We start from the raw sequence: 24,407 nt of genomic DNA, 5'->3' as shown, positions 1-24,407 counted from the left end.
TCTGAGCTCCACCCATGTGGACTGCAGAGTTAGGTTCTCTCAGGCAGAGAGGCGTTAGCCAATTTGTAAGTTGGTTAAGTGTGCAACTGTACTTTGATGTCAATATGGGATTATATTGCATGGAATTTTAATAACACCATGTGCTACAGGTGCACTGTGCAGAAATACCTTGCAAGCTCCGGTTGTGAGCTTGTTCTGCACCAGTTACAAATGATCTCCTGGCTTACTCTGCCTCCAGGCCACTAGAAAAGATGGAAGGTGCACAGAGAGGTAGTCTCTGCAGATATCTCTGTTTACAGTGTTCCTGCTAAATCTTAGTTCAGAGCAGAGCCCTCTAAGACACAACACCTCCTTGGTGAAGAGGCAATATTCAACCCATACTCCTGGTTTCAGTTGAGAATCTGGTTTCTAGGTCTACCAGCATGTCTTTCAGCTCAGTCTACTACTCTGTTAGGAAAAAGAGGGAAAAAGATTTCTCCTGTCATAGAGGAAAATGACAGATAAACAGCCCCTATGCTCTGCTCCAAAATGTTGGATTTAATCCAGTCCTCTTGGAAAAATACTGATTGTCATGTTTGTGAAATCAACAAATAAGACTATTACTATGCTGGTGAGCAGGACCCTGTGCTTAATCTCTCCTTGCGAATTGAGGGATATCCTTATCCTCTAAGGGCTCCTCCTTTCTCTAGGAAACGCATCCCCTAAGAATACCATAGATTGTAAAATACATGGAGGACCGAGAAGGAATTGTGAACTGACCTGAGTGCAGTTAGTAGTGACAAAATACAGTGCATCTATGTTACTGGGTTCACCCTCACACTGATGGCTGACATCCAGGAAGATGAAAAGACTTTTTTATTTCTCCCCTTTAGATGGTGCTGAGAATTTTCCTTTTGCACCTCCTGCCCTTAATATATCCCAATATGAAGTGTATGAATAATAGTTCAGTGCAGCTTAGGGCTTAGTTATATATTGCCATAATTCATAAGAGTCGGTGTTAGTGCACCAATTTTACCCAAGTGCACTTGCAGATCACAGGTGCTGTCCCGCTCTTATTGGGAGGAAGGTTTCCTGGTGAAGGATGTTCTCACTGTATCCCATTCAGAATGCTGCTGCAGAGATCATTTTCCTACCCTGTCACTATGAGCATATCACTCCTCTCTTTGCATCGCTTGACTGGCTCCCTCTTCTCTATTACATCAAACATAAGCTGCTTGTATTCATGGTCAATCCCCATCTTCCCTATCATCTCTCATTTGCTATGGAGGTGTTGATATCTCCGATCAGCCCATGATGCCAGCGTCCATTACATTTTCAAAGAAGCACTTTTGTGCTTTCTCCTGTGCTGCCCTTGTGCCCATAAACAGCCCCAAAGCTAACTCATTATCCACCTTAAAACCCTTCCTCAAAACTCTCTTGGCTGTGATGCATGCAAAACACTTGAGAACAGGCCACTGGTGTGGTTGAGAACACTGCTTCATGCTGACCAGTATGGTCTCATTGTTTCCTTGTACTCCCCTGTCTGTCTCTTGTCTTGGTTGGGGATAAAAACAAGAATGCATTGAATTTATATACTGGCTTCCGTCTGAGTGTCTCAGTATGTCTTCTAAAAATTAATCTCAAAATTACCATTACTGCACCAGATGAACTCCACAAGTTTTGGGTACAGGGAATTCTGTCTGTCAATCTTGATATGTTGTATAATTGGAACTAAATTATCCCCAAACATATATTTAGTCCAATATTAAATGTAATTATTAAATACATTCTTTGATCTAGGAGTTTTCTTCTAACTACTACAATCTCTTAATTTGCTTTTGTTAGCAATTTAACAGTATTTATGCTAACTCTTTCAATCCACTTTTTTACTTCTCTTCTTTTTCCAGCTTCCTTCTCTCTTGTCTGAATTCCTTCTTCTTGTGTAGACTTTTTTCTCATCCCTCACCAGTGCAATTTCTTTCCCTCATTCAGCTTTCTCTCTGTCCCAACAATTTGTGCTTCATGAGGGAATGAAGAAAGGATATTTTCCTTGTCTAAATACTTAATGAATTAGGCCTCGTCTACACTACATAGTTTTTGTTGACAAAAGTCAGGTTTCATCAACAAAACAGTGAAGATGTACACATAATAATGCCCCTCCCACCGATTTAATTCTCTTGCTATGCCCACATAATAAAACCACTTTGACGAGTGGCATAGTTAGAGCAACGCAGTGTCAGTGTAGACACTGAGCTTGCTTGTGTTGCCCTAAATGGCTTCCAGGAGGTGTCCCATAATGCCTATCGTGATTGTTCTGGTAAGCAGTTTTTACTCTACTGCTATGCAGCCATGTACACAGGCATGTGCCCAGTGCCCTTTAAAACCCTTGGAATTTTTGAAATTCCACTTCCTGTTTGCTCAGGGTGGACACCTCATATCACATCTTCCCAGCTGACCATGCTGGCTTTCATACACCGGAGTTGATGGATCTGTTGCATCTGTGGGGAGCGGAGGCTGTGAAGTCGCAGTTCTGATCCAGCCATAGGAACGTTGACATCTACGAGCAGTTTGCTCGTGGCATGGATGAGAAGGGGCATGAAAGGGACATTCAGTGGTGCCTTGCTAAGATAAAGGAGGTGAGGCAACTGTACCAGAGAGAAGGAAGGAGGCCAACTGTTGCTCTGGTGTAGCACCAAAAACATGGTGTTTTTACAAGGACCGGCATGCCATCCTCTGTGGCATGAAGAGGTTGAGTTGGAGGAGGATGTGGGACAGGAGACACGCTTGTTTGGTGGCATGGCGAGCCAGGACAACTTTTTGACTTTGGAGGGGTCTAGCCAGTCCCAGAAGTCCGTCTTGGGTGTGCCTGAAGTAGGAGAGGGGAGCTCTGGTAAGTACTTATTTTTCTTTGATAGTGCATGGTTACGTGAGGTAGAGGGGTCCTTTATTTTGCTGCGTGGTGCATGTGGGAGAAAGTACCTAATGTTGTTGATTTCGATTCTGTTTGCATCTGCTTTGTATTTTCCCATGCAGCTATGCGGTGGGGCCCTGTGTAAGAGTTTGTTAATGCACACCGAGATTTCCTGGGAATTTTCCATAGAGATCTCTAGGAAACTTTCCTGCAGATACTCTGCAATCCTCTGCCGAAGATTCCTTGGCAGAGCTCCTTTGTTTCTTTCCCCATTGTAGGAAACTTTGCCGCATCAATTGGCAAGTACTTCTGGAAGACCCAAAGCAGGACCCAGGCGAGCAGCATACGGACCTGGTCTAACGCCGCGCGCATACTGGAGATGCACGCTTGCATCTTCAGATATCCTCAGTAGTGTGGATCCTCAGCTTCAGTCACCCACTGCCTATGGACAATGGTGCCAGTATTCAGAATAGTGTCCCCAGGCACTTGTACTGATCCTCTTCTGAAACCGCCCAGACCCTTTGTCCCATCCTGCACCCCTTCCTCCTGGGCCGAACTCACCATGTTTAGTGCTCTGGCTGTGCTGCATGCTTGCAAGATTGTGAGTGTACACATAATACTGACTCTGCGTCTCCCAGGTTCACTATGGGCATTGCCACATCCCCTATTGGGATCTTCTGGTCTGGAGAGAAAGTCCCTGCATGCAGCTTTCTATACAGGCCAGTTTTTCTGAAGATGCGTGTGTCATGCACCTTCCCTGAATACCCGACATTGATGTCAGTGAAACAACCCTGGTGATCCACCAGCACCTGCAATACCATAGAGAAGCAGTCCTGTCTGTTGATGTGCTCCATCGCAAGATGGTCTGGGGCAAAAATTGGGATATACATGCAAGCTATCACCCTGCTGCAGTTAGGGAATCCCATTGCTGCAAAGACGTACACTATTTCCCGCACATTGCTCAGAGTTACGGTCCTTCATACCAGGAGGCAATTAATGGTTACCACAACCCATGGTAGACTTCCCCACTCCAAACTGATTTGTGACTGACTGGTAGCTATCACCACTTGCTTTTCCACCATTAGGGCAGCTCTCATTTTGGTGTCCTTGCACTGTGGATGGGGCAAGCTACACACACATTTGAAGGAAGGTGGCTTTGTTCTACAGCCACTGCTCATCCTCCCCCATACCTGCATCACAATGCTATCCCACCACTTGATGCTTGTTTCCTGAGCCCACTAGCGACAGTCTAACACAGGAGTAGGCAACCTATGGCATGCATGCCGAAGGTGGCACACGAGCTGATTTTCAGTGGCACTCACACTGCCTGGGTCCTGCCCACTAGTCAGGGGGGCTCTACATTTTAATTTAATTTTAAATGAAGCTTCTTAAACATTTTAAAAACCTTATTTACTTTACATAAAACAATAGTTTAGTTGCATATTATAGACTTATAGAAAGAGACCTTCTAAAAATGTTAAAAGGTATTACTGGCACGCGAAGCCTTAAATTAGAGCGAATAAATGAAGACTTGGCACACCACTTCTGAAAGGTTGCCGACCTCTGGTCTAACATATTCAGCTGCTCCATGAATGCCAACATCAATCTTGAATTGTTTCTTTCCATGGCACACAACAAGGCAGGCAGCACGGATTCCTGTTCAGATTTACATCTCATGAAATACTGGAGGATCAGCTGCATTTGTGGCCATAACACTTATCACAAGACTGGTGAGCAGTGCAGGATCCATGCTTTCAGGTGGAGGTGGCGGGCGCAAAGTTTACAGTGGCAGTTGAAAACCAGCATGAAACGCAGTTGGAAGCCCTTGGAATTATTGGATGGAAAAAACTACATCATGATGTGATCCAGTCCCAGAACTCTTAGTGGAAGAAGGTGATGATTTACACAGTGGGATAGATACCCATGGGGCACTGCTCCCTCTGTCAGTGCTAGAACACCAACTGTGTATGCTCTCCACCGATCCAAGGAGTGTTGTGTGAACGTGCACAAGTGATGTAATTTCAGCAGTTTATGATTGTCAATGTAACTTGGACTTATTAGTGTAGTAAATACAGAGAGAACAAGAAAACAGCTTGACTAGAAAATAAGTATCGCCTCTTCCTTTTTCCTGCCTCTTTTCTGGTTTATTTTTTAAGGCTTAAATTTTGAAAAGAACCTAATGGAACTAGCTGCCCTAATTCTGTTGTATTTCAATGTGATTTAGGTGCCTAACTCCCTTAGGCTCCTTTTGGAAATCCCAGCCTAAACCTGGATGAAGAAATGTGCCAAATTGTCTGACTTCAGTTATTGAAAGGCAGCTGCTGAGGATCATGGAAATCTGCAGAGTCTACTTGACCACAGGATAATGAGTAGGATCACTTTATTGGGTGCACTGTAGAAGTAACTTTTCTATTCCAGGACGTATTTTATCACTAGACTTTATTTCGAAGCTTGTGTAAGTGACCACTAATATTAAGAGAATGATGAGCAGAATGGTGGGTGTACAAATGGGTGTACGAAAGCCATCACCTGTAGTAGTACAATTCTTGCTTGCTTTCAGTTGTATTTGACTTTTATGGAAAGATAAAGTTACAAACTTTTTGGGTATGTCTGCACAGCAGCCTGAGCCCCATGAGCCCGAGTTGGCTGGACTAGGCCAACTGAGGGTTTTTCTTTGCTGTGTAAACATATCCTTTGTGCCTTGTCTTTAAGACATTGCGAAGGAAGAGTGGTGGTGGTTAAATATATTTGTGTCTTCCTGGAGCTAAAAAACAAATAGGTGTTGGTTTTTAAGTGTAAAGCTAACGTGGGAATATATAGTACCCTATCATTTTGTGGTATATTAAGATACCTTTGCATTCAACCGTTGGGAGAAAAGTCCTTTCAGTATATACTGAGATTCTCACTGGTTACTTCAGTTTTTTGTTCCTTTTCCCATATGCACCTTGCTTCAATTCTTCCATGTTGCACTTCTCATTTTTCTGTTATGCACATATTAATGGATGTGATTTTATAGGGTTTTTTTAACAAAGAATTGATTTTTGTGTGTGTGTAATTACAGTAGCACCCAATTTGTTGTTCGTTCCTTTTTCTCCTCCCAGAGTTCAGAAAGTAGTCTCTTTATGCCCATGCTAATTTTTTGGTTCTAACACTTCAGTACTTATTCAAGCCTGGTTTCTGGTGGTGTGGGGGAAAAGGTGGGGTTTGCTGGAATAGAGTCACCTGTGTCATTATTTCTGAAAACAGGCACTGATGAAGAAAAGGAAGTGCTATTTCAATTGAAATGCCTTTTAAAAACAGGGAATAATATATTTTACCCATTCACACACAAATATGAGAGATGCTTGGAGGGCATTCTCTGTCCTTTAGACTTTAGTTCATTTTGTTTACTGTTCCCTTCCCATAGTTGCTTGGTTCATTAAATCATATAACTGAAGCTCTCAGATCCACTGGGGTAGTTTGTCATATTCACTGAATGCTCTTCAGCCCACAGGCAGATCCATATCAACTTGGTAATGGAAAATTGCTAAATCCATCTGGACCTGTTCTTGTTGAATGCAGATCTAAAGAACAGCAGCAGTTCTTCTTATTCATCATTGTATACTCTAAAATTATGAAGTGCTGTTCCTATTTTGATAAGTTTGCTATCTTCAGTTTCAGCAGTGGATTACATTTAGTAGTACACTGGAAATGGGCTATGGGCTATCTGCTGCAAGTCAGTATTTGTGAATATTCATAATATGGTCATTCTAGAAAACACAGGCCTTATCTGCAGAAGTGCTGAGCACCTGAACCTCCAGATGACATCAATAAAAGCTATGGGTGCTCAGTACCTTTGAAAACAAGGCCTTATATTTATTTCTATATTTTTTTTATAATGTGCTGTTGTGTGCTTTCGAGGTGTACTTTTCTGCATGTTAACTTTGTTTATAGACACAATTAGAAAAGCAATTTTTAGCCTTCTAGATAGTTAGCTCAGGCCACAGACTTCATATAATAATTGTCTCTCTTAATCCTTGTCATGAATACGAAGACTAATAGTTCTCTCTGCCTGGAACCATACAGCATCCAGCTTGTGTTCTTTTCAGAAAGGCTTCCAGGCTCAGGCAAGGTTTGTGTCCAGTCCATGAGAGAAGCTGTCACATATTGGGTTGGTCAAGAAGAAACTTTGAATAAACTGTATCAACTTGGCACTTGGTGCTTCATCCACACTGCCAAGGACTACCTGGGTCTAACTCTATTGGCTATGATGGCATTTGGGCAGCAAGTTCTTGGAGCAATCCTACCCTACCCCACTAGCTGGTGGCTGCTACATCTGGGGAGAATCATTGTGCTTATTAGCTAGGGAAGTGGGCTCCTCCTTGAGCTCCAGTTCCTCTTATTAAGTCTGCCTGAATTTTTAGTCTTCCCTTACCTGCGTGTGTCTCTGCTGCTAGAAGAGGCATAGAAAAATGTGTTTTTGAAAAAGTAAACTACAGGAGAAATATTAATTGAAATGGAAAAGACTGTCAGTATCCTGATAAGGGCAGTCAAGACCAAGGGTCAGAACAGGATCAATCCTGAGGCTGAGTATAGCAAAGGAGTTTGTAGTCAAGTTCCAGGCCGAGGTAAATACCAAGGATCAGAGTCTGAGTCAGGTTTCAGGGTCCGGATCAGGAGGTGAGGTCCAAATCAAGGTGAGGTTGAAGCCAGACATTTGTGAGCAGGAATGGTTCTGGCAGCTACAGGAAACCTGCGCTGTTGCTTAGACACTTCCTGGAATGTTCGTTGGGTTTATACAGGATCGGGAGCTAATCAGGAGCCAGGAAGCTGCTGCCTGTTGGACCCCTGGAGGTGGAACTTCATGTGGTTTGTGTCTGCAATGGGTCATGGATAATGGAGTGCAAGCTGGTTACAGCTGCCGCTGGGTGGCGGTGTGAAAGTGCTGCTAGGCAGCTCTACTGGGCCAGATTTGAGGGTTGCTGGTCTTACAAAGACTCAATGTCATAAGCTCAGGTCCATCAGGAAGAGAAACATCTTCTTACAAATTTAAAGTATCAAGATCCTGTTTTAGAGAATGTTAATCATGTGTCCCATTGCCGACACTTCACCTATATTAAAACTTTATAGTTTCTATTTAATTTTAGCAAAGATTCCTGTCCCGAATTTACCAATCTCTACTGAAGTGGATCAGTCCATGAGTAAGGTAGCATTCTTTAACTCCTGTACAAAGGACTGCAAAGCATAAGGCTTGTAAAGCCACAGATTGAGCAAAGGATGACATTACAAAGTTACTATCTTCAGAGCTAGGTGGTCACAATTTAAAAAAAAAAAAAAGAAATCTTTCCCTCTGCTACACTGGCGATTGGGCATACAGAGCAAAGCTTTTTTTGAGTAAAAGTTCTAAAGCTATCATTCAGGATTTTAAAACTTTAAATGGTGACTTCCCTTGGAAGCAGCATAAAATTGGTCAGATCCCTTGTACGTTTCTTACACAAAACCTTTCAGCAGTAACCTACCATTGAAATTAACCAACCTGACCATTATAGTCTCCACCTCTAATTTTTTTTTTTAAGTCCAACAGAAACATAAGCCCAGTACTACTTTGATATTGGTCTTTCCAATCTTGGCTTATCAGGTTAATTATTTTTTAAAACTTTTTATTAAGGCCAAGTTACAATAAAATGTTAACATACTACATTGTATATTACTTATTAAAGATCAGGTAATAGTAATGAACCTGACAAAAGATTCTGGCTTGCTGCCTGGTGAGTCCTCTTCCTCTGATTATGCTGGAAAAGGTGACCAAATTTGTTAATACCGGCTTCTTTTTGGCATGTCTCTTGTGTACGTACTTGATGTAAAGCTTGTCCGTTATAAAGACAATCCATATTTTAGTATACCACAGTTCCACATCACACACTTCCAATAAGCGTGCAGTTTAGGTTGCAAGATCCTTAGGCAGGAAATAATTTGTTCTGCCCTGCGCTTGCGTGCGTTTGTGTTTTAAATGTACAGCGTTGAATATGATGCATTCTGCAAATAAGAGGGCTGGATCCAGTGTGCGTTGAACTCAGTGTAATGCCTCTATTTGACTTCAGTGGGCTTTGGATCAGGCTCATAATGTTGGCATGTGCTCCTGTGTCTACACTTGGCCAACACTCCCTGAAGGTTTGTTGGTCTGAGTGAGGATTGTATATTTCAAATGCTGTCCCCCCAGCTTTTTGTGGGAAGCTTAGGGGCTAATTAACTGGTTTTTAGATCAAGTTTCTTCCTATGAGTTAAGCTCTGTTTCCCTCACTTCATCAAAATGATGCTATCTGCTCTTGTACCTAGAGCTAGAGGTCATGAATTGCTCATTTTCCTGTTTCCTCTCACCTGAATATTAGATTTCTAATGTCACTCCTGACTCCTTTTGTATATTTTTCCCAGCCAAGTCCTTAGGATGGCCTTGACCCAAAGTGACTTTGAAATGTCCTGGGCTCATATCTTGTTAATCAGAAGAGTTTTATGTCTTTTCTCATAATAAATAACCTTAGCACGAAGACTAAAATGTTAATGATTATAGTAAATGGAACAGCCTTGTTTCACTTACTGTACATAAAAATCTGCCCTCAGTGTGTGTCCAGCCACTCAGATCAGTGGTTCTCAACCTTTCCAGACTACTGTACCCCTTGTAGGAGTCCGATTTGTCTTGTGTATTCCTAAGTTTCACCTCACTTAAAAACTACTTGCTTACAAATTCAGACACCAAAAGACAAGTGTCACAGCACACCTATTACTGAAAAATTACTTTCTCATTTTTACCATATAATTATAAAATAAATCAATTGGAATATAAATATTGTGCTTCTATTTTGGTGTATTTAAAGCAGTATAAACAAGTCATTGTATGAAATTTTAGTTTGTACTGACTTCACTAGTGCTTTTTATGTAGCCTGTGTAAAACTAGGCAAATACCTAGATGAGTTGATGTATCCCCTGGAAGACCTCTAAGTACCCCCAGGGGTACACATACCCCTGATTGAGAACCACTGACTTAGATTAAGTATCTGTTCTGCAAGAAGCAGCAAAGAATCCTGTGGCACCTTATAGACTAACAGAAGTTTTGCAGCATGAGCTTTCGTGGGTGAATACCCACTTCTTCGGATGCAAGCAGTGCAGTGCTTGCATCCAAAGAAGTGGGTATTCACCCACGAAAGCTCATGCTGCAAAACTTCTGTTAGTCTATAAGGTGCCACAGGATTCTTTGCTGCTTCTACAGAACCAGACTAACACGGCTACCCCTCTGATACTGTTCTGCAAGAGAATCTTTTGACTCTTGGCAGCTTTTGTAATGTACATTTTTAAATCCTTTTGTAGTGTGTTTTAGATTCCTTATATGGAGTGCTTTTACCAATTCTTGATTTATAACCATAGTGCTTGGTACACTTTCTTTTCAGTTATTTTAGATGTTTATCTTATTCCCTGTTAGCGCTACTGCAAGTAGAAAACCTGGCTGAATCGCATGCTACAGGTACATTTTCACATGCTTTTTTTTAAAGTGATTTTTAATTTAATCCTTTCTGTACAATACTCATAGGTCATTTCTCCTTATTCAGCCCACATCGATGATGTGCCGAACAGTTACTATCTGATGACTCTTCAGTGTCCTCTGTGAAAGTAGTTGGTCATCACAGTAGACTGCCTATTAGATGAGTGTTCAAATCAGTCAGCACTAATTATCACTCTCATTCTCTATCTCAGAGAGATCAAGAACTGAATCAGAATGGAGGCAGAGCTGTGTTCCGTACTAGAGGTGGTCCTGTCAGGTTGAGTTGAGCATATTGGCAGGGAAGGGTGGGATAGATTGCACTGCTTCTTCCTCTGTAATATCAGTAGCTAAACAGAATAATTCATTTTACAGGCCTGCCAGTTGACACTTTTCGTGAGCAGAGAATTCACTTGCATGAGAGAGACGACATGGATTTAATGTCTTTCATTCCTACCCACATTTAGTTTTTGTCCTATTAACATTGTTTAGTTGAGATGCCTGAGAAATGGGTAGTCAGGATGTGTCTCTAATTTAGATGGGTAAAGGAAAACATTTGATCCAAAGATTTTTAGACTTGAGTGCCTAAGGTTAAGCCCATAAATCCTTATTTAGCTTCCAAAGGGAAAAATATCAAGACAACTTTATCTTAGAGATACTGAGCACCCACAGATCCTTTTGATTTCAGTGAGACCTACGAGTGCTCAGCAGATCTGAAAATCAGGCCACTTTCACTTAGGAGTTTTTAGTATGAATTTAGGTGTCTAATGTTAGGCACCCAATCCTTAAAAATATGGCATTGGGCTGTACAAAGTGGCAACACAGGTAAACTGGAAAATTTCTGATGCTCATAATCAAATAGTGTCCCTTGTTCTGCTGTTTAGGAAACAAGACGTGCTCATTGTTAACATTTCACTGTTCAGAACTGTTCACATTTTTTTTGTTAATGTGTTTTCATGGAACACTTTTGCCGAATAGCAGTTATGTTTTTAGAATGCCACGCTTCAGATATTTAGCAAAGGTTTCTGTTTTTAATGAAAAAGTGAAAATTTTATTTAAGGGTTAATTGAATTGCCAGGTTTTGATGTCAGTAGAACTGCGCTGTTCCCTAAAGTTTATGTTAAATACTGCTGACGTGCTTAGTTTCCAGTAAAAGTCTGTAATTCATTTTTTGTGACAGTTCTATCGAAACGTTTTATTTTGTTATCTTAAACAATATCCTGTATTCCTTCAGAGTCCTGTTATAGGTGTCATATCTGCATATAGGTGTTCCTTATTTGCTTTGTTTTATATTTTATGTTATTCATTTATATGTTGTTTGCATTTCATTTGCTAACTCTAAAGTCTACCTTTCACAGAACAAAAGATGTCCAATGGGTCAGCTGAAGAAGCAACCCATGTTGGGCTCCTCTGAATGTATCAAAGTGGAACTTAAAAAAAAAAAAGGAATATATCAAAATCTCAAAGGGTAATTAAGAACTGTAACTTGTCAACAGTTGGACTTGTTTCTTGAAACAGTGTATCTGGAAGCTAACGGAGACAGGGTGATAAATGGCTGACTACCGTGAAAAACATGTTTTGATATGGTTCTTTCAGAAATGATTAAGGAAAACAGACTGAGCAATAAGCTTCGTGCCAATGAGATATTCCTATTTATTTTTTTTAAATATGATTAAGGGCTTTCCTTGTGATGCTGCCAAGCTCTGAAGTCTGTAAAAAGGTAGTGTAAACAGATTGTCTCCTTGGGGAGCAAACTCTCTTTTCATATTTGGAGTCTAGGGCTGTGAAGCCATATGAGGAGTTTGGCCTTTGTCATTTCACCATGATTATCAAATTCCTTAAATTTGCTGGTTTTGTTGAAGGGAATCTTAGTTATAATAGAGCAGTGAGAAAGCTTGAGCATTCAGTCTTGAATAAAGTTCTGTGTTTTAACGGCTTCATCAATAACTCGGCACAGGTTTTCAGACATTTTCTTAACAGCATGATCTTGGCAGTGTGTGAAACAAAGCCCGGAGGCATGAAGTTCAGTGTTTTGGATCTGTGTGACCAGGCTTTATTCTTACCTGTCTTTGCTATGGCATAATCCATGCGATTGCAGTACAGTAATCCTAGCACATACAGAAATCTTTACCTCCTGAAATGTTTTGAATGAGCTTTTCTCTTTTCTGTGTGTCCTAGCACAGCTTTATAAAATAGCAAGCCTTCCTGAAGGGAGCTATTGGATACATAATTCTCATACCCTAGGCTCTGTTCTTCACCAGTGATGTAGGTTGCGTCACATCTATTTGAATTGCTAAGGAGGGAATTTTTAACATAAGTTTTAAAAGCAATTGTTCTTGAAACATCCTCAGTCATGACGCTACCATGTTGAGCAACAGTGTCGTTTGACAAAGTTGCTGTATTCAGTTTGGTAGCTATTGGGCCTCCTATAACTTTTGAAACAATATCTGTTGCATGGGATGCATTTTTCTGCAAGATCACACTACTGTGGAATTTGCAGAGATGCCAGATTTCTAAACTGTATTCTTGTTGGAATCCCTAGTTTGACCCAAAACAACAAAGGTTCAACTATTTTATTTCAAGTTTTGCTAAGAAAACAAAAACGGGAGGTGATCTTATTTCAGAAAACCAAAGCTTCAAAGACTTCACTCTTTTTGTCAGCTGGCACTTCAGAAAACCTACTGTAGTTTCTAAATAATTGATGTAATGTCATATGTTTTACTTAATTGGGTTTCTGAATTTTTTTTCTTTGGGTTGTCATTGGAACATCTTGCCACTGTCCATCTGATCAAAACAATTAATCTTTCTAAAATTACTCCTCAGACAGGAATGAGGTCCAGCAGAGAATGAAAGATGTATGCATGCAGTCATGTGAAGCTCAGCTGTGCCCTTGGGCCGTAGCAATTTACAGCAGTTAACTTCCAGTGTTCATTTTAGGGACACTTTTTTTTATCAGGGTCTGTAGTTGCATGGCTTGTACTATTTTTGTGTAAGATAAATCTGGGTATACACTTGCACAGGTACAGGGATCATTGGTGTTTTATTGGGCAGAGACTTTAGCAGCCTGCTAGCTGAAGTTCACAAGTTATAATAAAATGACATTAAATTGACATTGATACCTTTACATGACTTGTGTATCTTTATCACTTCATATTTATGGAATTTCTTTGCAAACTATTTATATTTTTTTGCATGATTTTCTGTGCTGCTGGCATTCATACGTTTGAAGGCCAGAAGGGACCATTGTGACCCTCTTGTCTGACCTCCTATTGACACAGGCCGTAGAACTTCCCCAAAATAATTCCTAGAGCATAGTTTTTAGAAGACTGCTAATGAATTGTATAGGTTTCTGATGCCATTTTGTTAATTAATATTTAAATGCAGACAGTTCTTGACTTGTCAAAGTGATTACAATACACAAGGAGGTGCAATAAATGAACGTATTACCAGAAGATATTTAGATGTATTTATAGTCTAATATGGTTCGAGAGAACCTTTGCACTAGCCAACCCTTTTTTCCCCCTTGTATCATTTATTTTTATACTACTGTCAACTGTTTACACTGAATATAGCGTGGACATGTCTACTAATTTAGTGCATGGCAAGCCGTGGTGTGAACGTACAGTGCTGTAGCTTGCTGTGCACTGAAGTGGTTGTGTTGCCTTGCTTCCATGTAATAAAAGTTCCATGAGCACATTATGGAACTTTTAGTGTATGGTGGCAGGATCTGCATGGCCATTTAGTGCGTAGCAAACTAGAACGCTGTAGATTCACACTTCAGTTTGCCGAGAACTAAGTCTCCATTCAGCCAGCCCCTTACTGCTTATGATGCATTGTGTGATCAAAGACGTTGTCAGTTGAACATTGACAGCAAGTGAATTCTTGGATACTGCACTTCACCATTTACTGTAATCTGCCATGTTAGGTGCAATTATCTGGGACTGTTGGAAATTTCTGTGAAAACAAACACTCCCGGTAATATTGTTTTATGTCCAAGTTGGGCTTACATGAGCAGATTTAAAAAAAACCCAACACTTCACTGTATGCACATAAATGTTTCCTTTTTATTGTTCGACAAATCTTCTGGATTAGTGGTAATTATAGGGCAACATTGGTCTGCTGTCAGACACCAGTGATGGGTGAAGTGTAAGAACCTGAATAGAATAAAATAGAATCAGGGATACTGGCCTTCTCTCGCAAATCAGGTGAGGGTTAAGGTATTTAACTCAAAATTTTATACCCTCTGCTTTTCGTAACTAGCCTTTGCTAATAATGAACGTGCCTAATTTATACGCACGATTATTTAATCCTGTTTTTTGTTTCTAGGATATAGTATTGATGCAATAAAAGCGTAGTTTGTTAGTGTGCGGCCTGAAACACAGATTGCCCTTTAGTATTTTAGTAGTATTAAGGTGCTTTGTTTTAAAATTCATAAATCAAGCTTTCTAAACATTTTACAAGTGTATCTAAATAAAGCTGTTATAAAGGTGACAGTGAAGGACAAAATAATATAGTTAATTATAAAACCTCATGAGGTTAACACAAAGTATTTTTACATACTTTGTTAGGTTTGTTTTCTAGGATATACATATTTTTATGAAAAAAAGCAAATCAGGAATTATATTTACAGTAACAGGTATTGGTTCAAATAACAAATCTGTGACATAATTGCAAAAATATTTTATCTAATTTTATCTAATTTGTGATGTTAAATGAGTGAAAAGATGACTTGTGGCTTTTTTTTTTTTTTGGTATGTCATATGATTTGAAGAAGTAGTGGATTAGAATAGTACTGAAGATATAGAAAGCCAGTATAAAATATTGGGTCAAGAGGTTGACTGTGCTGTAAAGTCACTTTCAAATGTGTAGAATAAAAATCAATAACTTGAAAGTGGCGCTATTTTTCTGTGTGCTAATAACAGTATTCTCTCTTTCTAGCTTTCTATAATTATGATGCAAGGGGAGCAGATGAACTTTCCTTACAAATAGGTGACACCGTACATATATTAGAAACGTATGAAGGTAAGTAAAACACGTATTTGATTCAAAACTATTGTTCATACAGTCACACTGCTCGTGTGTGTGTGATTATAACATATTTTATTTTAGCAGATGGTGAACTACTATTTTTTTCATGACTAATAAAATGTTGTATTGGGGACAGAAATAACAAGTGCTACATGTAAATGAAGAGGCAGGTGATAAAATACCTAATGAATACCTTTTTAAGAATGCACAATTTCTTTTTCTATGCAAGATAAATGTTCTCTCACCCTTAATTTGTATGGATCAATGGTAACATCTGGTGAGTGGTTAGCGAAATGATAGATGTTCTCTAGATATCCTCAGATAATGCACAAGACCTGTCTGCTTCTTAATGGTGTTAATTTGAATTTGAAAGTTATTTACCCTTTAAATTATTCATATCTCTTTGTAAAATAGATACATTTGCTACTATGCTACTTATTCAGTCAACGTTTAAAAATAAATAAAATGCGATATATTAATTTTGATGAGAAGCAGTAGCAATATTACATACAACATAAATTTCAATTAGTTCTTCTCCCTGATTCCCATAAAATAATAATTTATCTTGAAAAATATTTAATTTGAGAATGAGGGAAAATTCTTAGTTTTGCTGCTGTTGAGTGATCAAATAGTAATGATTAAGTACAACCTTTTTTTTTGGGTCACAGATCCTTGATTTCTCATTTATTCAGTCAGTTGTATGATGTGTCTTAGAAGAGAAGCAGTGATCTAGATGGTTTTTGTGTTAGAAAATTAGAAATCATCACAGTAATAGGATAACTTTCTGCATTTTGGATGTGATTTGCCTTTGTACATGGGTTTAAAATTTCTGCTTGTCACTGCCAAAGAATCTGTTAGGGAAGAAAAATTAATACTGGCGGTAAGTTTGTTTTAGAAATTGGATTCAAGGTGATTTTTATTATTTAGATCTACTAAAATAGGAAAGTTGCTAATTAGATCAACTAACCTTAATTTGGTTTACATATACAATGAATATACTAACTGTTCATCAGCTAGCAACTTGCTAATGAATTCAGTTTGCACTAGCAGTAAATGACCCCTGATACTGTCAAAGCTGCAGAGAGGGAATCTGTCCACTGAAAATTAATCTGCATACTCTGTACTTTAAATATTTGCAGTTTTATTATATGTTTCTTTTAAATATACATGTAAACAGGAATATTTGAATGCTGTACAATTATGCATAATTATAATACACAGTGCCCATCTTTATAAAGGGAAATAACGACAACACGGGGAAATTACAGACCAGTCAGCTTAACTTCTGTACCCGGAAAGATAATGGAGCAAATAATTAAGTAATCAATTTGCAAACACCTAGAAGATAAGGCGATAAGTAACAGTCAGCATGGATTTGTCAAGAACAAATTGTCTCAAACCAACCTGATAGCTTTCTTTGACAGAGTAACAAGCCTTGTGGATAGGGGGGGAAGCAGTAGATGTGATATATCTTGACTTTAGTAAGGCTTTTGATACTGTCTCGCATGACCTTCTCATAAACAAACTAGGGAAATACTATAAGGTGGGTGCATAACTGGTTGGAAAATCATTCCCAGAGAGTAGTTATCAGTGGTTCACAAGCATGCTAGAAGGGCATAACGAGTGGGGTCCCACAGGGATCGGTTCTAAGGGAGGGATAGGTCAGTGGTTTGGGGGGAGGGATAGGTCAGTGGTTTGAGCATTGGCCTGCTAAACCCAGGGTTGTGAGTTCAATCCTTGAGGAGGCCACTTAGGGATCTGGGGCAAAAATTGATCCTGCTAGTGAAGGCAGGGGGCTGGACTAGATGACCTTTCAAGGTCCCTTCCAGTTCTAGGAGATTGGTATATCTCCAATTATTACCTTTTATTACCTTTAAGTCCTGTTCTGTTCAATATCTTCATCAGTGAATTTAGACAGTGGCATAGAGAGTACACTTATAAAGTTCGCGGACGATACCAAGCTGGGAGGGGTTGCAAGTTCTTTGGAGGATAGAATTAAAATTCAAAATGATTTGGACAAACTGGAGAAATGGTCTGAAGTAAATAGGATGAAATTCAAGAAGGACAAATGCAAATTACTCCATGTATTGCACACATACAAAATGGGAAATGACTGACTAGGAAGGAGTACTGTGGAAAGGGATCTGGTGGGGGGGAATAGTGGATCACAAGCTAAATATGAGTCAACAGTATAACAATGATGCAAAAAAAGCAAACACCATTCTGGGATGTATTAGCAGCAGTATTGTAAGCAAGACACAAGAAGTAATTCTTCCGCTATATTCCATGCTGATTAGGCCTCAACTGGAGTATTGTGTCCAGTTGTAGGCGCCACATTTCAGGAAAGATGTGGACAAATTGGAGAGAGTCCAGAGAAGATCAACAAAAATGATGAAAGGTCTAGAAAACATGACCTATGAGGGAAGATTGAAAAAACTGGATTTGTTTAGTCTGGAGAAGAGAAGACTGAGGGGCGACATGATAACAGTTTTCAAGTAAATAAAAGGTTGTGACAAAGAGGAGGGAGAAAAATTGTTGTTCTTAACCTCTGAGGATAGGATGAGAAGCAATGGGCTTAAATTGTAGCAAGGGCGGTTTAGGTTGGACATTAGGGAAAACTTAACTGTCAGAGTGTTTAAGCACTGGAATAAATTGGCTAGGGAGGTGGTGGAATCTCCATCATTGGGGATTTTTAAGAGCAGGTTGGACAAACACCTGTCAGGGATGGTCTAGATAATACTTAGTCCTGTCTTGAGTGCAGGGGACTGGACTAAATGACCTCTTTAGGTCCCTTCCAGTTCTATGATTCTATGATAATGGATGAATTTTCCTAATATGTGAATAACAGTGATGCTTGGCTTGTGACACAGATAGCATCAGTCTATAATAGCTGTGTAAAATTTTATACTTTTTGAACCTCCTGCATGCTTCAAATGAAATGGGACAATTGAGATGACTCACTTTTCCCTAGACCGGATAATAGAATGACCTTCACACACACATCTAATGGTTATTAGGCCTCAACAGTGCTGGCTGGGTTTATTTAAAAAGAAGTTCAAATAAAATAATATTTCTTTAAAGGCCGATCTGATTCTTACCATGCTTGATCATTACTCATCCTCTGTATTGGGAAATAGGACCCATAACTCCCAAGGAAGATGATCATACAGAGTAACGAGTGATCGCCCATCATCATCTCTGTTTGATTTTTTTAAACTAATCCATCAGACTAAATTACACTATTCTGGAATCCTACTGTATGTTTAAGGATATTAATATCTTGTGTATATAACTCTTTGGCTCCCCACTCCTATCCCCCCTTAGAACATGTGAATGTTATAATTTGCTGTTGCTGTCTTCACGTTTGCACTCTTAATAAACATTATTGCATGGATCCCTTTATATCTAATTTATTATTATAAAATACTATACACATTCATAAGGTGTCAGCCACTTGGGTGTCTAGGCCTCACTTAAGCATATTGCCTAAGAGCTTTCCTAGGCTTGGGTTTTATTTTTTGTTTTCTAATATCTGTGCTGCATTCTTTCTCCAGCTTCTGTCTCCATGATCTTTTTCAGTCTAGCAATACAGATTCAGACCTGAGGAGGGAAAAATATTTAAAAGGGTTCAGTTGCACCATCTGTAATGACACTTTGCAGTCATCTATAGGAGGATCACTCTCATCCTAATGTGCCTAAGTCTGTACTATATTTTGATCACGTGTGCCAGGACATGCTTTACAATTTGTTGGTCTGACGTTTCTTTTTGTTAGTCATGCAGAGTTCCATAATGGCATATGCAAATCAGATAATTGTGCATGCCAAAGGAATTGGTCATTTGGATACAAATCAGTAATTGCACACAAAATAGCTATGCAGTTGCTTACAGACCTTGTTTTAAAACAGGGGTGGGCAAACTATGGCCCGGGGCCACATCCGGCCCTCAAGCTCCGAGGAGCAGGGTCGGGGTCTTGCCCCACTCGGCATAGCTCCGGGAAGCAACGGCATGTCCCTTCTCTGGCTCCTATGCGTAGGGGCAGCCAGGGGGCTCCGCGTGCTGCCCCCGCAGCTCCCATTGGTTGGGAACTGCAGCCAATGGGAGCTGCGGGGGGTGTGTGTGCCTGCGGATAGGGCAGCATGCAGAGCTGCCTGGCTGCACCTCCGTGTAGGAGCTGGAGGGAGGATATGCCGCTCTTTCTGGGAGCTGCTTGAGGTAAGCACTGCCCAGAGCCTGACCCCTTTCTGTGCCCCAACCTCCTGCCCCAGCCCTGATCTCCCTCCCGCTTTCTGAACTCCTTGATCCCAGAGTGGGGTACCCTCCTGCACCCCCAACTGCTCGTCCCCAGCCCCACCCCAGAGCCCTCAGCTGGAGCTCTCGCGCACCCTAACCTCCAATTTTGTGACCATTCATCGCCCACCATACAATTTCCATACCCAGATGTGGCCCTCAGGCCAAAAAGTTTGCCCACCCTGTTTTAAAATCATGTCCAGCATTATTTCTTCTTCTTCTCCTTAAATGATATGATGGGTGAAGGTGCTGAGGATAGTCAAATGAAGAATTTGGAGCAAGCATAAGAAATTATAATTCCATTTATTGAAGCTACCATTAATATGCTTCATTTTGAGTTACAATGATCCCATTTTTAAACAAGGTTTTGTGGTGCTAGTGGGGGCTCCATGTCCAAATTTACTCCTTTGAAAGCAAATCTTCCTCATAACCAGATGCATTAATCATTTAAGGACTAGATTTTTGTTGTTGTTTTCATAGAATCATAGAATCATAGAATCTCAGGGTTGGAAGGGACCTCAGGAGGTCATCTAGTCCAACCCCCTGCTCAAAGCAGGACCAAACCCAACTAAATCATCCCAGCCAGGGCTTTGTCAAGCCTGACCTTAAAAACCTCTAAGGAAGGAGATTCCACTACCTCCCTAGGTAACCCATTCCAGTTCTTCACCACCCTACTAGTGAAAAAGTTTTTCCTAATATCCAACCTAAACCTCCCCCTCTGCAACTTGAGACCATTACTCCTTGTTCTGTCATCTTCTACCACTGAGAACAGTCTAGATCCATCCTCTTTGGAACCCCCTTTCAGGTAGTTGAAAGCAGCTATCAAATCCCCCCTCATTCTTCTCTTCTGCAGACTAAACAATCCCAGTTCCCTCAGCCTCTCCTCATAAGTCATGTGCTCCAGCCCCCTAATCATTTTTGTTGCCCTCCGCTGGACTCTCTCCAATTTATCCACATCCTTCTTGTAGTGTGGGGCCCAAAACTGGACACAGTACTCCAAATGAGGCCTCACCAGTGCTGAGTAGAGGGGGATGATCACATCCCTTGATCTGCTGGAAATGCCCCTACTTATACAACCCAAAATGCCATTAGCCTTCTTGGCAACAAGGGCACACTGTTGACTCATATTCAGCTTTTCGTCCACCGTAACCCCTAGGTCCTTTTCTGCAGAACTGCTACCCAGCCATTCGGTCCCTAGTCTGTAGCAGTGCATGGGATTCTTCCGTCCTAAGTGCAGGACTCTGCACTTGTCCTTGTTGAACCTCATCATATTTCTTTTGGCCCAATCCTCTAATTTGTCTAGGTCCCTCTGTATCCTATCCCTACCCTCCAGCGTATCAACCACTCCTCCCAGTTTAGTGTCATCTGCAAACTTGCTAAGGGTGCAGTCCACACCATCCTCCAGATCGTTAATGAAGATATTGAACAAAACCGGCCCCAACACTGACCCTTGGGGCACTCCACTTGATACCGGCTGCCATCTAGACATGGAACCATTGATCACTACCCGTTGAGCCCGACCATCTAGCCAGTTTTCTATCCACCTTACCGTCCATTCATCCAGCCCAGACTTCTTTAACTTGCTGGCAAGAATACTGTGGGAGACTGTATCAAAAGCTTTGCTAAAATCCAGAAATAGTACATCCACTGCTTTCCCCTCATCCACAGAGCCGGTTATCTCGTCATAGAAGGCAATTAGGTTAGTCAGGCATGACTTGCCCTTGGTGAATCCATGCTGACTGTTCCTGATCACTTTCCCCTCCTTTAAGTGGTTCAGGATTGATTCCTTGAGGACCTGTTCCATGATTTTTCCAGGGACTGAGGTGAGACTGACTGGCCTGTAGTTCCCTGGATCTTCCTTCTTCCCTTTTTTAAAGATGGGCACTACATTAGCTTTTTTCCAGTCATCCGGGACCTCCCCCGATCGCCATGATTTTTCAAAGATAATGGCCAATGGCTCTGCAATCTCATCGGCCAACTCCTTTAGCACCCTCGGATGCAGCGCATCCGGCCCCATGGACTTGTGCTCGTCTAGCTTTCCTAAATAGCCCCGAACTACTTCTTTCTCCACAGAGAGCTGGTCACCTCCTCCCCATACCGTGCTGCAGAGTGCAGCTGTCTGGGAGCTGACCTTGTCTGTGAAGACAGAGGCAAAAAAAGCATTGAGTCACTAGCTTTCGCCACATCCTCTGTCACTAGGTTCCCTCCCTCATTCAGCAAGGGGCCCACACTTTCCTTGACTTTCTTCCTGTTGCTAACATACCTAAAGAAACCCTTCTTGTTACTCCTAACATCTCCGGCTAGCTGCAACTCCAAGTGTGATTTGGCCTTCCTGATTTCACACCTGCATGCCTGAACAATACTTTTATACTCCTCCCTGGTTATTTGTCCAATCTTCCACTTCTTGTAAGCTGTTCTTTTGTGTTTAAGACGAGCAAGGATTTCACTGTTAAGCCAAGCTGGTCGCCTGCCATATTTACTTCTCTTCCTACACATCGGGATGGTTTGTTCCTGCAACCTCAATAAGGTTTCTTTGAAATACAGCCAGCTTCCCTCGACTCCTTTCCCCGTCATGTTATTCTCCCAAGGGACCTTGCCCATCAGTTCCCTGAGGGAGTCGAAGTCTGCTTTTCTGAAGTCCAGGGTCTCTGTTCTACTGTTTTCCCTTTTTCCTTGTGTCAGGATCCTGAACTCGACCATCTTATGGTCACTGCCCCCCAGGTTCCCATCCACTATTGCTTCCTCTACTATTTCTTCCCTGTTTGTGAGCAGCAGGTCAAGAAGAGCTTTTCCCCTAGTTGGTTCCTCCAGCACTTGCACCAGGAAATTGTCCCCTACACTTTCCAGAAACTTCCTAGATTGTCTGTGCACTGCTGTATTGTTTTAAGATGGAGCCTCCCTTGATTTGTTCTTCATTGATCTGATAAAACAGCCGCTTTCTCCACTTAACCATATTCTCATTGCCATAAGATTGGTCACTGGGTATTAACTATGGGACAGAAGATTCTATCTCTGTCTCATGGTTTCATCTAAAAGGTACAGAGAAGAAGACACATCTAACATTGTTAAAAAAGTTGTGAATGTTGCCATTTTCCTGTCTACTGTTCCATGCTTTGGAATATTTTCCTCTGTTTCCTTTCCAGACCAGGGCTGACAAAACCATACTATATCTTTCCTACTGTGAAAATTAATTATTCTTTTATAGTAAATAACTTGCCAGGAAGATTTCATTTCAACAGCCATCAGCAAAGATTTACAAGTATCCTAATTTTGAATCTGAGTTTTGGACAAGTAGCTCTAAAACTGACTTATCTTTGTTCTCCACCGCAATAAGATGATCATCCATCTGTTTTGGAGGTTTATCTCTGCAGCCCTTCCCACTCAATGTTCTAGGAAAGGGAGGAGGGAAGGTAAAATGGGCTTACTACTAAGATAGGGACGCTATAAAAAGCTAACTTGAAGGACAGAACTGATGGATACTATTTTATATTAGCCACTTGTATGTATCTAATTTAAATCAGTTTGCTAGGCTATATTAGGTTGGATTGCTAGAGTTGCTTTTTGTTCCTGTACGGTATTTAAAATGTTGTTAACTTTTTCCACCTATATTTTAAATAATATTTGACTTTTTCTTTATCGCTTAAAATGAATATTTTTCTTGGATAAGTAGTTTATAGCAAGATATAAATGTTCCTTTGGAATTAAAAAAAAACAGTGTCTTCAAGTCAACCTACACATAATTTTCTATGTGCATCCTTTCAAGGCTATTAAGTTTGCTTCAAACAGCATGTACCCTGCTATAATTTTTAGAAAAGCGCTGTGGTTTAGAGCATGAAACACAAATTCACCATCAAAATTGAAGTTAATTTCTCTTCCCTTCAAGGAAGCCAGGCTGTTCAGGAATGCACTAGACTAAATTTTAAAATTTTATCAGAGGGAATAACTAATCTTCTCAAATTACAAAAGTCAAGTTTAATGCTTTTGTATTTAGGCAGAAGCATAGAGACATTTTTTCAACTAGAAAATTCCCTCCCACATTTGTAATTTGGAATGTTAATGGAATAATAATAATAAAAAAAGCAAACCTATGCAATTACATGCATTTTTCCTGGTACAAGAGAAAAGTAGGGCTGTAGTCTGAAGAAATATTTCCTAGAACAAAACACCTGACACTTTTCTAATCTATATTTTATCTGGTTCTAGTCCTATTAACCTAATCTCACTCTGGTGTAATGGGCAAACCAACAAACAGCCAGTGGAAATTTATCCATTAAATCCAATGACTGTTGAAAAGAAATGTGTATAAATCCTCTAACTTTCATGGCCTAATATTTTCCAGAGGTCATTCAGGCCTCAAGAGGAACTGATTTAGGTGGAGGAGGAATTCCAAAACCAGTTCTTTCATGGAATTTATTCCTGATATTTTTTTCATTGAGTATGTTGTTGTTGTAAAATTCTGGAAGGCAGCACTATAAAAGGGACATTCTAGTAATAGATATAGGATATTTTCAGGTCTCTTTATTCTAGCTTTAGAAGTATTTCCTTAAATCTCACATTGCAGTACTTGCATTTTCTTTTTCAGAATTCAGCTGGAATATCAGCCTTTCAAAACAAGGCTCTCTTAATCAGTTTAATCCAGGTGTTCTCAAACTGGGGGTTTAGGACCCCTGAGGGGGTCGTGAGGTTATTAC

General features: G+C 40.4%; 1 protein-coding gene across 2 annotated transcripts in view; it reads left to right on the top strand.

Annotated features, from left to right (window-relative positions):
• Positions 1-24,407, top strand: part of DOCK1 (dedicator of cytokinesis 1) — a 561,291-nt gene that overhangs the window by 34,955 nt on the left and 501,929 nt on the right. For both annotated transcript variants that reach the window (XM_045023408.1, XM_045023406.1), the window contains exon 2: positions 15,339-15,422. In XM_045023408.1, coding sequence (XP_044879343.1) covers positions 15,339-15,422 — 84 coding nt within the window. The remainder of the gene's footprint in view (positions 1-15,338; positions 15,423-24,407) is intronic.

Source organism: Mauremys mutica, chromosome 7 (genome assembly GCF_020497125.1).
Source record: "Mauremys mutica isolate MM-2020 ecotype Southern chromosome 7, ASM2049712v1, whole genome shotgun sequence".
In the NCBI taxonomy this organism is placed as follows: domain Eukaryota; kingdom Metazoa; phylum Chordata; order Testudines; family Geoemydidae; genus Mauremys; species Mauremys mutica.
Note: the sequence above shows the minus strand (reverse complement) of the source record. Positions and strands in the feature narration are given on the sequence as shown.